This window comes from Marmota monax, unplaced genomic scaffold, assembly GCF_021218885.2.
Source record: "Marmota monax isolate L192 unplaced genomic scaffold, Marmota_monax_Labrador192_F-V1.1 WCK01_AAM20220418_F8-fsc00004, whole genome shotgun sequence".
In the NCBI taxonomy this organism is placed as follows: domain Eukaryota; kingdom Metazoa; phylum Chordata; class Mammalia; order Rodentia; family Sciuridae; genus Marmota; species Marmota monax.
In genome coordinates, this window is record NW_026692881.1 from 28,505,045 (window position 1) to 28,522,787 (window position 17,743).

General features: G+C 37.2%; 1 protein-coding gene across 1 annotated transcript in view; it reads left to right on the top strand.

Moving 5' to 3' along the window:
• Window positions 1-17,743, top strand: part of Tdrd1 (tudor domain containing 1) — a 41,021-nt gene that overhangs the window by 13,979 nt on the left and 9,299 nt on the right. Inside the window, exons 7-19 of the mRNA XM_046450226.2 lie at window positions 145-327; window positions 796-939; window positions 1,591-1,762; window positions 2,711-2,797; window positions 6,651-6,818; window positions 6,934-7,041; window positions 7,928-8,098; window positions 9,417-9,665; window positions 10,108-10,242; window positions 12,930-13,040; window positions 13,758-13,928; window positions 15,786-16,061; window positions 16,975-17,094. Of these exons, the coding sequence (XP_046306182.1) occupies window positions 145-327; window positions 796-939; window positions 1,591-1,762; window positions 2,711-2,797; window positions 6,651-6,818; window positions 6,934-7,041; window positions 7,928-8,098; window positions 9,417-9,665; window positions 10,108-10,242; window positions 12,930-13,040; window positions 13,758-13,928; window positions 15,786-16,061; window positions 16,975-17,094 (2,095 nt within the window). The remainder of the gene's footprint in view (window positions 1-144; window positions 328-795; window positions 940-1,590; window positions 1,763-2,710; window positions 2,798-6,650; window positions 6,819-6,933; window positions 7,042-7,927; window positions 8,099-9,416; window positions 9,666-10,107; window positions 10,243-12,929; window positions 13,041-13,757; window positions 13,929-15,785; window positions 16,062-16,974; window positions 17,095-17,743) is intronic.

A 17,743-nucleotide genomic window follows, 5' to 3' on the forward strand; every position in this document is an offset into this window, starting at 1 on the left:
TGCATATAGTAGCTATAAAATATCCAATTAAATTATTAAAGACTACAAAAACTATGACACTTTTTGTGTCTGAGTTTTGAAGCTTTAAGAAATTCACATTTGTTTTTATTCCTGGTGAATTATTATCTTTTCTGTCTTTGAAAGGGTACAGTTACTGAATTCAGACACCCAAGTGACTTTTATGTCCAGTTATATTCTTCAGAAGTTTTAGAATACATGAACCAGCTCTCTGCAGGTTTAAAAGAAACATATGCAAATATGGTGCAAGATGAAGATTATATTCCGGTTAAGGGGGAAGTTTGTGTTGCCAAGTACACAGCTGATCAGGTAACCTGTGATGAAATGAATTATTCAGTAAAATGTCCTAACTGACATTGGTTGTCCCACCTTGTCTACACCGGAGCTGGTGAAGACTGGGATGGCTCACAGCTAGACTCTTCCTCTCTGTTCCCTGCTCTGTTCTCTACACTTCCTCCTGCCCTAACCTTTTCCTCTGTTTATTGGTTCCTAAGTGGTTGCTGATCTTAGAGTTTGTGGTTATTTGTGTGGCTGAGACATCAGTGTATAGTCTGCTGGGCTGGAATAGCCTTAGGAATACTTGTGAATATTAAAGTGTCCTAATTAGATGATTTTAAAAATTTCTTAGCAAGATTTGTAAACATTAAAGTTGAGTTTTTGAGTGCCTCTGAACAGAAGAGGAGCCTTTCATTTATGTGGTCTGTTGATTAATACAGAGGTTCTTTGAGAATGTGGAATGCTATTTGGAAGCAAAATTCCATTATATTTCCTTTCCAGACCTGGAACAGAGTGATAATACAAGATGTTGATGTGCTACAGAAGAAGGTACAAGTCTTGTATATTGATTATGGAAATGAAGAAATAATTCCAGTAAACAGAATTCACCAACTAAACAGAAACATTGACTTGTTTCCTCCTTGTGTGAGTCTTTTACTTTCTAAACTCCCATCAGTGTCCCAGGGAGCTGTTTCTTCATGTTTAATGCTTGCTTCTGTTCTGCCAAGATTTCATACTTATTGGAATATTTTCTACTATGTATATGAACACCCTAGGCTCTACTTCAGTTATCCCTCATTTAGTTAAGCAGTCCCTCAGGAAAAACACTTTTAGGCACATCTTACTTGAAAGTAGCCAAAATTTTTTTTTAAGTTTTCTTTTCAAAGAGAGAGAGAGAGAGAAGAGAGAATTTTAATATTTATTTTTTAGTTTTCGGCAGACACAACATCTTTGTATGTGGTGCTGAGGATCGAACCCAGGCCGCACACATGCCAGGCGAGCGTGCTACCGCTTGAGCCACATCCCCAGCCCCCAAAATTTTTTTTATAATTGAAGTCTAACCGTTATTCTTGAATGAATTTCTCAAGCTTCAGGTACCAAAAGTTAGCTTTAAGAACAGAAGTACCAAGAGAAACGAATACAGTCATGCCTAAAATTGTTTATCTGGTTACTACTTAGACTTTTGCTAAGTTTTTAATATGAAAGCATCGTTTTTATTAAAATACTTAAAAAAATTAATTAGAAATTTTATTTATAAAATTCATTTGTACTAATAACTTGCACAAAATTTTTTAGGCCATAAAGTGCTTTGTGGCTGGTGTTGTACCAGCAGAGGGGAATTGGAGCAATGATTGTATCAAAACTATTAAATCACTGTTCATGGAGCAGTTCTGCTCTATAAAGATTGTCGACATCTTGAATGAGGAAGTGGTTACCTATGCTGTAGATGTCATGCTACAAAATTCAGGTAAGATCTGAGTTTTCTTTTTAAATTAAGGATTTAATATGTTATTCAGTCCCCACCTGTCACTTGGAGAAGAAATATAACCACAAAGGTGAAGCCAAGTAAACTCCTCTCTGGAGTCATTCAGATTGTGACTGAAAATGGGGGGTTGGATTGGCAGTTTATCAAAGACATGGCACAAATTCATAGAATTAGGTGATTTAAAAGGCCAGGTTGGACAACATGGGAATAGGGATGATGTCATTCTCCTGTTAGTATAGCCGTTATGATGTTTGCTCTTGGTTTCTCCTTCATTGCTGAAATTCCTGAATTTATCACTGAATCCATTCATCCTCATCTGCCCCCCAGTCCTGCATTCACTAGTGTGCAGTGTGTGAACTGTGGCAAGGAGGCACTGTGGATGGAGTTCCGTAGCAGTTTGGGAAGTGGCTTCTGTCAGTCTGCATGCAGTTGCCTCTTGGTTTTCCCTCTGCTTTTATGGACTATGACATGGGTGACTTGGCAGAAAATGCAGTTAATCTGTTGAACTTTAGTATAAAATCTTTTGTTGCTTGTTATGTATATTTCGTGTTATGATTTCAGCTCTTGGTTGTTATTTCAGGGAACTGAGCTTCATGTCAGTGCTGACAAGCCCTTGTTTCAGCCAGACTGTCAGTCTGAGAAAAAGTAGTCTTATGTCTTATTTTTTTCTCATAAACGGTGGTTATTGTAAGCATTCTTGTGGGGTAGTAACTGAGAAATCTTTTCATTCAATTTACCATTGTGCAACTATGGTAATTTTATCTCAATTTTTAAAACTGGACATTTCTAAACTGTCTTGCCCATAGCAAGTGACCTGGTAAAACATACCGTGTGTTAATAGTTGTAATCTCTGCATTATGTTATTAACTTGTTTATTTTTAATGCTTTGTTCAGTGTCTCAATAGAGATATGTTCTTAATCACTTTTTAGGAAAAGTTTTAGACCATGTGCTTGTAGAAATGGGATATGGTTTGAAACCCAAAGGACAAAATTCTAAGAAGCAAAGCACAGATCAAAGTGAGTATTCAGATGAATATGAATATGTAGTGGCTTCAGTTATTGAAGAGCTTCTTCTCTTCTAAATCAAAAAGGCAGGACTGTAGCACTGCCCACACTGAATAGTAATGGTGACAGTCCTTCTGTAAACTATAAGGATGGTATTTTTCATTTAGTAATATTTCCAATCTCAGTCTTCCCTGCCAATCTCCTTCTCTGTATCTAGATTAATCCTTAACATGGTAATTATCATTATTATAAAGTATTAAATATGACACTTTAGGCTGAGGACTTTTTAGCTCACATTTCCTTAGTTTAATTTGGTACTTTTCTTTATTTGAGTATTCCTATCAATAATATGTAGGTCTTTAAAATTCTGTGTTTATTTTTTACTTCTTGTTTACATGTGTGTGGTTTTTCATTTAGTTTAAACAGATCAAGAAATTTTATCCTCAGAATTTTATTTTCTCATTGCCTAGGCATATGTTTCTTTTTAAAAATATTTTTTAGTTGCAGTTGGACACAATATCTTTATTTTTATGTGGTACTGAGGATCGAACCCAGTGCCTCACACATGCAAGGTGGGCGCTCTACCACTGAGTCACAACCCCAGCGCTATGTGTCTCTTTATAGCCTGTTTTTCCTTTACTTTGTTCCTTTCTAATTACTTTGAGTGTAGACATGATTCATTGCCTCTTGCTAATGCATCCAGAGGTGATGCCAGATTCATGATTGGACACATCCTGCCACATAGACAAACCTGACTCATCCTGAAGTCTGCCTTCCCCCTTAGTCTTCCATCCCTTGCCCTGTCTTTGTTGATTCTTCTGTCCAAATATGTCGTTTTCCCCCTTTCTGTTCTAGCTACCATTTCCTTAATTCAGGAATCCTCCTCATTCGTGGTTAGTGGAAGCAGCCTTCTAATAATGTCTTTTTTCTCCTGTCCATTCTCTTGGTACTTGCCCATGTGGTATCCCTAAGACACAAATCTCAGGGCAACAGCTCTGCTAAAAAGCTTTCAGTAATTCTTTGTCATCTAGAGGAGAAAACCAAACAATGGTAGAGTGGTAGTAATGGTTGAAACTAAGTGTTGGTGATGCAGAGTGAGGAAAAATAATGAGGAAGGTAAATCTGGAGTCTATAATATAGTGAGAAGGTGTGGTGGAAAAGGTGAGAAGAGAATGGGGGAAAGTTGGCCAGAGAAACTGAAGGGTAAATGCTTCTGGGGGAGGGGCATCATCTGCTTTATCAGATGCTTAGAAGGAACAAAGAAATCCAGTGACAGGTATTTGCTTCTCTATGGTATCATGGAGGTGCCTTCATGGTTGGTACAGACGGACACGGAGGAGCCCCTAGGAAGGGTACCTCACCGAGACTTGGAGAGAAACCTTCAAGTGCTGCCACACTGAGCAGGAAGTATCAGGTTCTAGAGGTGAAGCATGTGCTCCTAGAAGAAAGCATACATATGTAAAGGCCTCAAGATATAAAAGAGTATGTTGGCCTGAAAAAAAAAATGAAAAATAGGTATGGCTGGAGTCTACCGTTGAGGAGTTGACCATAGGATAAGGGAGCAGAAGTTGGGAGGTTAGCTAGAGTAGACAGGTCTAGGGAACAGTGATCAGGTGATGGGGAATGGAAGGGTCAGAGGATCTGGAGTCGTGACCCCTGTTACTCCAGTGGTTTTTGTGGGTATGGGGGAAAGACTTGGAAGTTAGAGAAGATAAGCAGAGCTGGGTGCCACTGCAGCTTGGGAGACTGAGGCAGGAGGTTCACAAGTTCAAAGCCAGCCTAAGGAACTTAGCACGACTTTGGGTTTAATACCCAGAACCAGAAAAAAAAATAGGAAGAGGGGCTGGGGGGCTCAGTAGTAGAGCGCTTGCCTAGCATGCGTGAGGCACTGGGTCCGATCCTCAGCACCACATAAAAATAAAATAAAGGTATTGTGTCCACCTACAACTAAAAAAGAAATTTAAAAAAAAAGAGGAAGAGAGGAGATGTTATCAAACTTTCTTAAGAATTTGAGCTTTCTTAAGAATATAGCTTTGATCCTAGCACAGAATCCAGCCTCTACTTCTGTCTTGCCACTTCATGCCTGGCCCAGTTGAGAAGCTTTCAACCTCCTCTTTCCCCATTGCCATAGAGTCAAGAGGAGCCAGGTCTGAGGACTCCATGTACATTTGCCTCCCTTCTGCTGAAGTGCTCTTGTGCCTGGCTCCACTTAGGGTGTCTGTGTCTGTGATTGAGCAGCCCCTGGATAGCCTCCCTTCCCTTGTGGTATTGATCACGTTGTCACTCCTGATGTGAACATCATCTGTGTCCTCCAAGACCTGGATCTTCCAAGGAGCATGGACCACAGCCTTTTACTTATTTAATAGCCTCTTTCCATTATTTAGCATGACATCCTTCATGTTGAATATATAACTTAAAAACCCACCAAATACCCTGAGAAGACCTTCTGATGGACTCGCACAGCTGAACGAGGCCATCAAGAGGATTCCTGTTTAAATGTGAGGACACCGCAGGACTAGAGTTGTGGCTCAGTGGCAGATAGAGCGCTTACCTAGCATGTGTGAGGCACGGGGCTTGATTCTGAGCACCACACTAAAAAATCAATAAAATAAAGATATTGTGTCTAAATAAATAAATGTGAGGACACAGACGCAGCAGGTTACCTAAGACAGGAGGATGTGGAGCCCAAACGTAGGCCCCTCACCCCAGGGCAGTGCTCTTCCCCTCACACCATTCGTCTTTTCCTGTGAATCCACAGGGCAGTGGTTCATTCTTCCCGCTGCTGAGTTTTGCTCTTGCCTCCTCCCTATGTTTTGATTTTTTTTTCTGAAAAATGTTTCTTTCAGTTTCTCTCTTACCTTTTATAGTTGAGGTCATTGAATTTATCTTGGCTAATTTTTGGCGCCAATTATCCATTTCAAAGGGATTTCTGACATAACTTCAGATATCCTTATAATGTTCTAGGAACTCGTTCCTAGGCACTAGGCACCATGTTCCCTCCACTTCTGTGGTCAGTCATTTCCCCTTGGTCTTCAGAGTTGGGCTGCCTAGGTGCCTGGCGACACTTGTTTTCCTTGGCAGATCTGCAGTACTCTAGATGACTATTTTCTCATATTTCTGAGTCAAAACAATGAGTCTGACCATAGTTCGGTCTGAATAGTGTCTTCTTAGCTCCTTAAAGCAGTATTTTGTCTTTAAGGATTCTGGTATGTTGGTGGTATCATGAGATTTCTGAGTCTTGATCCTGAAGACACATTCCTTGAGAACTTGGAATTTTGTAGGCCATGTGCTTTTTTCATTCCTGATAATTTTCTTATGTTCTAAGTTATTTTTCTGGTGCTCAACGCCTTTTCTCCTTCAAACTCTTCAGTCAATTCTGATTTATTTCTCTTGACTTGACACCTATGTTACTTGTTCATTTTTTTAACTGTTTAGTGCATTTTAGACATTTTTATTTCAAAATTAATTTTCTTATAATAATTGTTTCCTATGGTATTTATCATTTAATTATAGAATGGGTCCTACGCAGGTGTGTTTCTACTTCATCATGTGAGCCTATTTCAGTTATATATTCTTGGACTCTAAAGTTAATGTAAAGATTCTATTTATAGACCCTTTCAATAAATCTGAATTTTCTTTTTATGCCACTAATTTTCTTGGTCCTAGTCTAACTTTGAGTGATGTAGGAAACTGGCTTCATCCATCCATCTTCAAAGGGAGAAATACCATGGGCTCTCATACTACCATCTTGAGGAACCTTGCCCAGTCATACTCATGTTCTCTTTTTAAAAATGATTGAAGTGTGCATATTTTTTCTAAACTTTTAATGAAACCAAAATGATTTATTTTTGTATTTTCTGATAAGGCGATCCTGAAGATATTGGAAAAATAACAGCTGAAAATAAAATTGTTGTAGACAGAAGTGACCTAATCCCCAAGGTGCTAACTGTAAATGTGGGTGATGAGTTCTGTGGTGTGGTTGCCCACATTCAAACACCAGAAGACTTCTTTTGTCAACAATTACAAAGTGGCCGTAAGTAAATTGTCTTGATTGGTTGTATCATAATAATAAACTTCATGAGACTCAACATGCAAAAATAAATTTAAACTGTACCTTATCTGTTGTTGAAGATGTGATCTATCTGCAGATAAGCTTGCCGAACTTCAGGCGGCGCTCAGTGAGTACTGCGGTCAAGCATCTCCACGCTCTGATTTTTATCCAACCATTGGTGATATATGTTGTGCTCGGTTCTCAGGTAAGGAAAGAGCATCATTGAAAGTTTTACTTATAGTTGAGTAAAACAACTGAAACAGAAACATTGGTTCACATTGAATAGCTACATTTGAAGCTTAAGTATTAAAGTGTGCCAGTTACATTTTTAAATACATCCAGTTAAACTGGATCAAAAAAGTGTGGTGTGATAGTGTGAGGGCGAGAGCCCGTGAGCATCAAAGGGGTGGATACAAAGGATGTTCTTATTATTATTTAGTGTTTGGAAATTGGTTTAGATAGTTCCATTTACATAACTATGGGACGTAGGGACCCACCCTCCCCCAACACACACATTCGTGTCTTTGCCAGTTTTATTTGGGATAGCACGAGGTCTGGAAGCCTAGAGCTGTTGTGTGCAGCCTCTGCAGCTGCAGCAGTCTTGCCTTGTCATAGTCTGTTTCTGTTGCTGTCATTGAGGGAGGCCCTGCTGCCTCATGGGAGGAGAGGGGCAAGAACAGGGCAGCCCCCAGAACATGAGTTGTTTGGCTGGTGGAGTCCAGTTGGCTCATACTGTTGGTGTTCTAGAACTAGCCCTGCTGAATGCCTTAGCAAATGGTATTGATCAAGACCTGGGGATTCATATGATCAGGACATGCACTCTGTACTACTGAGCTGTCCACTGAAGAGATAAGGCACATAAGTAAATAATGATAGCATATGATTAATTAGCAAGCTATTAATAAAGGTTACATTTTAGGAACTGAAGACTTCAGATAGCAAAACGGACAATGTTTAGTAAGCAGACATTTTTCAGTAAAGCTTGTTATTCTGTTAAAGTAAAACTTACAAATGACCATCTCTAATGTGGGGAGTTTTTATTTTTATCTTCATTAGAAAATTATTTGAGACTGAGTCTCTCTTTGTTTCAGAGGATGACCAGTGGTACCGTGCCTCCGTTCTGGCCTATGCTTCTGAAGAATCTGTACTTGTTGGCTATGTTGATTATGGAAACTTTGAAATCCTTAGTTTAACAAGACTTTGTCCCATAATTCCAAAGTTATTGGAATTGCCAATGCAAGCTATCAAATGTGTGCTGGCAGGTATGACATTTTAATTCTGTCCCTTAAAATATTAAACCCTAAAGATGAAAATTGAAACATGAGGCAGGGAAAACATGCTTACCAAAACAATAAGAAAGTTATGATTACATGCTTAGGAATTGTTACTATACATGTTATTTTTCTCATTGAGATTAGGGGTTTCTTTCCAGATCAGTAAATTGGCTCCAGCAACTTTACTCAAGTATACCATATTTTAACTAGTATACAGTATCAGGTGTTCCCAAGCTTTTGTTGTTAGTAGTGTTCTTTTGGTTACATTTTGCATTATATCCAAGATTATTTCCTTGGGGTATGTTGCACAATGTAATTATATTGCAAATGCTTCTTTTAGGACAAGCTCCCCCAGGTCAATTGGGGGTGTTAGTGAGTGTGCTGCTTTTCACATGTGCATCTTCCTCCAGGAAGGGTGGAAGTAGTTTATGCAGCCTCCAGAAAAGCACAAGAGTGAATTTCTTTACACATTCATGCACCACAGAGATAGATTTATATTATATCACCTTAGCCAATTCTGATAAGTTAAAAAGTAAACTATTTCAGCCTTCTTCAATACCAGAAGTTGAACTCTTTTTGTAAATGACTTGGCTCTTGTGTTTTATGAATTGACTTAGGCAGAACCTCACCAGTATTGATTTGTAAGCAACCTTTCAGTACTGACTTGTGCTGTAGATGTTGCATGTGTTAATATGAGATCAATGTTTCTTCTTGGGATTTTTTTTATAATTTTGTTTGATTTTCTTAATAACTGTATTTTAGTAACTTGACCAAGTTGTGCAGCCACCACCATGATCCGTGCTCCACTTTTAGAACATTTCCATAACCCCAGTGAGATCTCTGTGCCTGTTTTACTACTAAGCCTTGCTTCCCAGACAATAGCTACTGTATTTTATGTCTTTGTAGAATCTGCTTTTCTAGACTTTTTAAATTAATTGTGCTGCAGTTGTACACAGTGAATCAAAATCCATTCTGTCATATATACGTAATTAAAATAAATATATATGACTGCAGAATGGATTTTGATTCATTGTATACAATTGCAGCACAACTTTTCATTTCTTTGGTTGTACATTCTGGACATTTTGTATCAATGGGAATTATGATTTTTTTTAATACAGAAGCATAGAAGCTTTGGGGGATTTTTCTTAATTCTATAATTTTCATATTTAGAAAATCCTTTTGCTCAGTACTGTACTATTTAGTCCCAGTGCTTGCCATAGATTTAAATTTAAATTGTGGAAACGAGAAATGTCAAAATATTGGTTTCAGGAATCATTCTAACATTTAAAAAATTCTTTGTTAGGAGTAAAGCCATCATTAGGAATTTGGACTCCAGAAGCTATTTGTCTCATGAAAAAAATTGTACAGAACAAAATGGTCACTGTGAAAGTGGTAGACAGGTTGGAAAATAGCTCCCTGGTGGAACTCACAGACAAGTCTCTGACACCCAGTGTCAATGTCACCAGAGCTCTCATAGACGCAGGCTTTGCTGTGGAGGAAAAGGAGATGGCGACAGATAAACCCAGTGGCATGAAAAAAGCCAGTGGCAGTGGTAAGTGAAGTGTCTGTGAGGTTTGGCGTCTGTGCTGGAGTTCAGGTGGTTCTGCTGGTGGGTTCTTGTGCTTAAGAGTGAGTGTTGAGTGCCTGTCTTCCCCCTTATTTATTTATTTGGTACTGGGAATTAAACCCAAGGGCATCTACCACTGAGTTACTTCCCCAGCCCTTTATTTTTTATTTTCAGACAGGGTTTTGCCCAAGTTGATTTTGAACTTGCAGTCCTCCTGCCTCGTCCTCTCAAGTCTCTAGGATCACAAGCATGTGCCATTGGCCCAGCTATGAAACTGGCTTTTTAAGGTTAACTTTCCTGTAAAGTCACTCATAATATCAGTGAAAATTTAATTCTTCCACAGCAGATTTCTCAGCAACCCATTTCCTGCCACAGCCTCCCCCAACTCTGTTCATTTCTTGTGCAAAATCTTTGATTACTTTTACAGTTCCCTTGGGTATAGAAGAAGTAAATCCATTGAAGTGGACGTGGGTTGAGCTTGCTGTTGACCAAACAGTAGATGTTGTGGTCTGCATGATGTATAATCCTGGAGAATTTTATTGCCATGTCCTTAGAGAGAATGGTAAGTTGGCTGCTCTTGTTTATTTCTTTTTACAAATACATTGGCATATATGATAATTTATGAGTTTGTTAATGATAAAAGTACTCTCTGAGAAGGTCCAAATGAGAATTGGTATTTCTAAGAGAGATTTGGTTATACTTGGTGGGCTTTTATTTGTCTTAAGCTATTGTTTCTACTTTTATTAACCTTTTTTTTATATTTAAACCAATATAGATTTCATAGAATGTCTCCTAAATTCATTTTTGGAATTAAATGTAATTATTGATTTTATTGACATATTACATGTGGATAAGTACCCACATAGGAGAATAGCATAATGATTATAACAAGATCAACACACTTTCATTGCTATGGATGGGATCCAGGGGCTCATACAAACTAAGCAAGTGCTCTACCACTGAGCTACATCTTATTTTGAGACAGGCTAGTCTCAAACTTGTACTACCCTCCTGCCTCAGCCTCCCAAGTACCTGGGATTACAGGTATGTACTTCTGGCGTAGCTAAGGTCAGCACACCTCTATAGCTAATCTCTAAGTCAAGACAGAACATTACCAGTATCCCAGAAGTTTCCTTTATGTCACCTTTTATCATTGCCCCTTCTCTTTTTTCAAAAGGAAACACTATTCCACCTTCTAATAGCATCAGTTAATTTTTCCTTGTTTTGTACTATATGTAAATGGAATCATACAATACATGCTTTTCTTTGTTTTGTGTGGTTTTAATGCTGTGAGAGTGGTGTTGCCTGTAGCTGTGCCTATGCCACGCTCCATTGTACTGCAGCCTGGTATTCCTTTCTACCATTGGATATCTCCTGGCTTTCAGTTGGGGCTATAAAATGATATTGGAGTGAACATTCTAGTACAATTTGGTAATCATGCATTTCTGTTGAGTCTATACCCAGGAATGAAATTACTGGGTCATAAGGAGGATGCATGTTTTCATCTTCAAGCAGTGAATGCCAGTTTCCAAGTGATTTTGACAATTGTTAGAGATTTCTGATTGTTCTGGATTTGTACAGACTACTTTGCATTTTCATTTTTTGTTTAAGCCACTCTGATGGGCAGCATTGATTTTTAACTTTTCTAAAATCCTCTGTCAGATTCAGACATTAAACTAGATAACTTACATTCCATTCTGAGGTTTCTGAGTTTTGTAATTCTTTCATTCAAAATCACCTGGTTGATGGGACCACTATTTCCTATAGTGAAAAACTAAATTTTTTCTGTTTAATTTATTTTCACAGGTGATTTTATAAGCATGTTGGTACAAAACTCAAAAGTTAGTAAAGAGTATAGAGTGGAAAGTGAATTTACCAGTTCCTTTCCTCAGTTTTCTAAATGTCTTTTCAGAAATACTTTATTCATGCTTACATGAATTCTTTATTCCTAACTGATAAAACAGTGTAAATCACTTTCATACTTTACTTTTCTCCCACTGTATCTGGTAAATAAGTTCACATAGTGATTTCACCATTGATTTTCTTTTTGATGCATTTTTTATTTTGGAATTATTTACAGAGAATTGGGCAGAGGTGGTATGGTCCTGCACACTTCTCATACTTAAGTGTGACTTAAACACCTTAGTAGTTAACACAGTGCATGATTGTGGTGCATTTGTTACAACTGAGAGACCAGCAGTTTGTCACTAGCAACTGAATGCCAGACTTGTTTCCTCTCATCCTTGCTGTATTCCAGGTCCAGCCCAGGACACCTCATTGCTGTTTAGTCTGCATTCCACTCTTTGTCAGGGTCACATGTCTTCCATCACATGGATTTATGCTAGTTTAATTAACCTAGATGTGGATGAAGAATTAGTTTCCAGGCTTTTATTACTAAAATGCTCCTTGTACTCTAATAGTATGTCCTTGGGACAGATTCCGAAAATTGTGATCCTTGGGTCAAAGGATATGTGGCTGGCCAGGAGCCCTAGAACAGCAACAGTGTGCCTTGTTCTAAACCCTTTCCAATGTAGAGTCCTCACACTTTTTTATTTTGACTAACCTGAAAGGTGAAAACTCTATGATTAAATTTCCATTTCTTTGAGCCTTTGTTATGTAAGAGCCACTTAGCTAGCCCTTCACTGCTGCTTTATTTTACATTCTAACATGCTACATGGTCTGTGTCTTCAAGCTGCTGCTGTTCTGTGGTGGCTCCCCTTTCTATTTCTCTGCTCTGCCAGGCTTCTCCTCATCAGATGGTTTTTGGTTGCCTGATTCTGTAGTTCTGTACTATGTCTCAGAACTGCTTCTGCTTTTGGAATACACTTTGCTTTCTAGCAAATGTTCTGCACTTCTCTGTAAAGCCTCTAGCAGGAAGAGCTCATGAGCTCTTCCTCAGCACCTATTAACTTTGCTGTCAATTTAATAACTATGTTTATTCTTTCCAGGACAGTTTTTATATAGCTTTATGTATGGGTTTATGTCATGTTTCCTGTCACCTGCAGAGCTCATGTTGGTATACTGATGATAATGCTTTAGGATTGTGTCTCTGCCCAGTAAGTCCTTGGTATTGGATTGAGAGTATTAACAATGACTTTTTGTTTAATAATTTTTTGGTAAGAAAAATTATTTGGTGCACTTAATGGTTGTTTGAAAAAGGTTTTTGTGATCAAAACGTTTTCTGACTTTAAAGGAAAATTTGTGTTGGTATTTTTAGTATTAAATTCTATACATGTGTTTTATTTTTAGCTTTAAAGAAGCTCAATGATTTGAATAAATCATTAGCAGAATATTGCCAGCAGAAGTTGCTGAATGGTTTCAAGGCAGAAATAGGGCAACCTTGTTGTGCTTTTTTTACAGGTAAGCTGTCATTTTGACTATTAGAATCTTTTATTTCTTGACTTTCAGCTTTCATTTTTAGTGTGTATTTTATTTCTAGTTTTTAAGCATGTTTCTCATAACCAAAATTAAATGAGTGCTTCAGATGTCAAGTGTTTTTCCTTTTAGCAACTCCAAATGACACATTCTTGCTAAAACCTTGATAAACATTATTTCAATGCTTTTCTTTCCAGAATTTCTGATATTAAATTAAGTTAGTAAAAGAGCTGTTTAATACAAGGTGGTTGTTTGTTCTGGTCCACCAGTTGATGTTAATTTTGAAAAGAATGCATTGGAACACATTTGCCAGAGTTTGATTGCAAGAATTTCTCTATTCTTTTTAATATTATTTAGCCAAGTAACAGGTAAAGCAATCTAAGCCATTAGTAGTAAGTATTATAAGCCTTTATCATTAACAAAAATGTTCAAGTTTTACCTCCACTTTCACAGTTCTGCTTTTTGGCTAGATTATGAATAAAATCTTTATATCAGATATAAAATTGTGGTACTGCAAAAGTTTTGAAGATAATTCTAAAAATGGATTTTGAAAAGTCTGAGTCTAGGGATTTTTAGTGAAAATCTGGGGAAAAGAGCAGACTTATTAGCACTTTATGTAAAGGTATTTTGCCCCCAAGATAAAACCTTCAGACATTAACAGAAGGGAAGTGTTGCACATCACCAACTTTATGTTAAATCCAGGCGATGGTAACTGGTATCGTGCTTTGGTCAAGGACATTTTACCAAGTGGAAACGTCAAAGTACACTTTGTAGATTATGGAAACGCCGAGGAAGTTACTACAGATGAACTCCAAATGATACCATCAAAATTTTTACAACTTCCATTTCAAGGGATACAGTGCTGGTTAGCAGGTTTGTATAGAATAAAATTTTTATCAGCTGTTTTCTAATACTCAGGATATATAGCATTCTAATTAGTTACAGCTATAATTGTAACATTTTATGTGAGGGATGTCTGGAGTTGATGTCAGACAAGGGTGGTGGCTTCTGCTTTCTAGTGATGGGAGTGAAAACACAAGAGCCTCCTGAAGGCATTTTGCAGAATTCCTTAAGAGCCTCAAATGTTCATAATTTTGATTTAGCAACTTTATTTCTAGTAATTTATCCCAAAGCACTTTGGGAGTGGCACAAAGTTCAGCCTTAAGGAAATACATTTCACTGCTGCTTTATTGATAGCAAAACAGTATCAGTAATAGGTTGGCTAAATGATAATCTGTATAATGGCTAGTGATCGTACTTGTTTTATAGGGTTGTTGTGAGGATAGATTAATGTTTAGACATTCAAAGTTCCACTTATGTGTTTGCATTCTGTCATAAAAATGAAACAAAATGGTTAACAGGAAGATTGTGATGTAAGTGAAGAAAGCAAGTTTAAAAAGAGATGCAGGACAGCAATGTGATGCAGAGAACAGACTCTAGAGAGTCGTCTCTGCCACTTAATGACTGTGACATTTATGCAAATTATTTAAACTTTCTGTGCTTTCATTTCCTTGTCCAGAAAAGAATACTGCCTTCCTCAGAATTGTTCAGAATAAATGAGATAAAAATATAAAGCTCTTAACTGTACTTGGCATTATACCTATATTCACTGTTACTATTTTTCAGTGCTGGGGATTGATCCCTGACCTTGCAAGAGCTAGTTGATAAGCACTCTACCACCAAACTACATGCCCAGCCCTTTTTGTTTTGAAACAGAATCTCACTAAATTGGCCAGACTTGCCTAGAATTTTCAGTCCTCCTGACTCAGCCTCCCAAGTAGCTGGGATTACAGATGTGAACCATCATATGTCTGATTTATAAACATTTCCTAGAGATATGTGTATGTATGTGGGTGTGAATACACACATGTTTTTCCATAAAAACTAGAAGCAGCCAGGCACAGTGGTGCACACCTAAAGTCCCAGTTACTTTTTGGGAAGTTTGGATTTCAAAATGTTAATAGTATATGTTAGAAACCATAGATGATCGTCTTCTTATCTTTTGTCTGTTTTCCTTCTATACAATAAGTATATTTCTTTTTTAAAAAATATTTTTTAGTTGTCAATGAACCTTTATTTTATTATATGTGGTGCTAAAAATTGAACCCAGTGCCTCACACATGCTAGGCAAGTGCTCTACCATCCCTTCCAATAAGTATGTTTCAGATTATTGTTCTTAATTATCATGTTTTTATGCCAGTGCTTTTTAAAATTTGGCCCCAAAATCTAGCAGCATACTAAATGAGAAATTCTCTCTCTCTCTTTTTTTTTTTTTTTGGGGGGGGGGGTACCAGGGGTGCTTAATCACAGAGTCACATCCCAATCCCTTTTTATGTTTTATTTTGAGTCAGGTCTGGCTAAGTTACTGAGGCCAACTTTGAACTTTCAGTCCTCCTGCTTCACCCTCCCTAGCCACTGGGATTACAGCATGAGCCCTCATGGCTGGACAGAAATCTGTTTTTAACAAGCCCTCTAAACTGAACCTGTAATTCAGCTCCATGGCTGAATTACAGATAGATGGATGGATGGATGGATGGATGGAGCTCCATGGCTGAATTACAGATGGATGGATGGATGGATGGATGGATAGATAGATAGATAATTGAACAGGGTAAGCAGTTACTCAGAATTGCTGAATGGAATGACAAGGACCCATCCCTGGCTACTACTATGGAAGCAAAAATTCAGCTTATGCATTGGATTCTTTTTATTGCTGTTCTTATTTTCCAGATATACAGCCTAGAAACAAACACTGGACTAAAGAAACCATAGCAAGATTTCAGATGTGTGTTGCAGGGATAAAACTCCAAGCCAGAGTGGTTGAAATCACTGAAAAGGGGGTGGGAGTTGAACTCACCGATCTTTCCACTTCCTATCCCAGAATAATTAGTGATGTTCTTATTAATGAACATCTAGTTTTAAAAGCTGGTTCCCCACACAAGGACATGCCAAATAATAGACCTGTTAATAAACGTAATCATCAAATTGACACCCAGGGGCTTCAAGGTAATACTTCTTTCCCTTTATTAAAATTATAATTATATATAATAGTGGAGATTATTGTGATGTATCCATATGTCCATACGACATGATTTGTTCCATTTTATTTCTTTTTTAAATTTTTTTCTTAGTTGGACACAATACCTTTATTTTATTTATGTTTTTATGTGGTGCTGAGGATTGAACCCAGTGCCTCGCATGTTCTAGGCGAGTGCTGTACCGCTGAGCCACAACCCCAGCCCCTGTTCCATTTCATTTCTTACTTCACCTGCCCTCCCTTCCTTTCTTCTCTGATCTATTTATTATTTATTTTAACTGGTACATTATATTTATACATAAAGTGGAATTCATTATGATCTATTCTTACATGCACTTAATTTGGTTGATTATCATTTCTCCGTTTCTCCTTTTAAATCATGTGTTATTTAAATTTGTGTTAGCCTTTGTTTTTATAGGCTATGAAAATTCTTCTGTCTTAAATTACACAGTTTTCCTGTAGAGATTTGCTTTGTGAGTATAGATTAATAATTGGTTATTAAGCTCCATATTTATTGAAATATTTTTAATTGAGCAAACATTGTACTCATTTTTTAGTTATCAGGTAAATGTGTATCTCATGGGTATGTATCCCTTAAAGTTTGAGAAAATTTGAAGAATTATATTAAATATACTACAGAAACGTCCTTCAGGAGTGTAATAGTTCAAGGATTCTCATTATAGACTGAACTTTTTTTTTTAAATAGTGTCCATATAATCCCTTAAATTGAATAGATTGTTTTGTGAAATACAGATTTTTCTTTTTGGGAATTTGGGAATGCTGATAATCAACAGTTGATGAACAGATTGTTTTGAACTAACAAATTACTGAGAAGAGTGAATTTTATCCATTTAATGCAAGACCTGTGTTTTATAACTTCAGCCACCTCTTCAGCAGAGAATTGGAAGACTATAGAATTGCCAGTAAATAAAACTGTGCAAGCAAGCATACTAGAAATCATAAACCCAAACCTGTTTTATGCCATCCCAGATGAGATGCCAGGTAAGGAACCAAATGGATCAACACATGTTTATTCTCTTTTAAGCTGTGCAATGAAAGTGATCATCGTGAACTCCTCAGGAAGTGAAGGGAAGAAGAGGTGGGTGATGATTTTTAAGGAAGAATTGATCATAACGACTTAGGGCATGTTTAGTTCCCAAAGCACAGATGTGAACAGAAAGGGAGCATCCTGCATCTATCACCCTCTCAGTGGCCTGGCCCTGAAAAATCTACAGCTTTTTATACTAAAACCAGTGCCCTTAATTATCATATAATTTTTTATTTAATATCATGTTATCTATACTGAATTGTATTTACTGAGCTTGCTTCCTACAATCTTTGAGTTTGAACCAAAACCACTTAAAATTTATTGAAAGACTTAGTAATAAATTCTTAATCATATTTTGTCATATCTTAGAAACTTGAAATATACTGGAGATAATCATGAAGAAAATGCATGTTGAAGTGATTTTTAATTTCCTTTTCTTTGTTTCATGGAAGTTTATAATTGAGGATCTCTTAAGTGTGTGTGAAATTATTCTTAGTATCTGAAGGTGAATTGGGTTGAAATTGGTGGTGTCCATTGAAATAAATTGAAACTGAAATAATTAAAAGCTGAAAAAAAACAAACTTTTCTTTCATATTGGCAGAC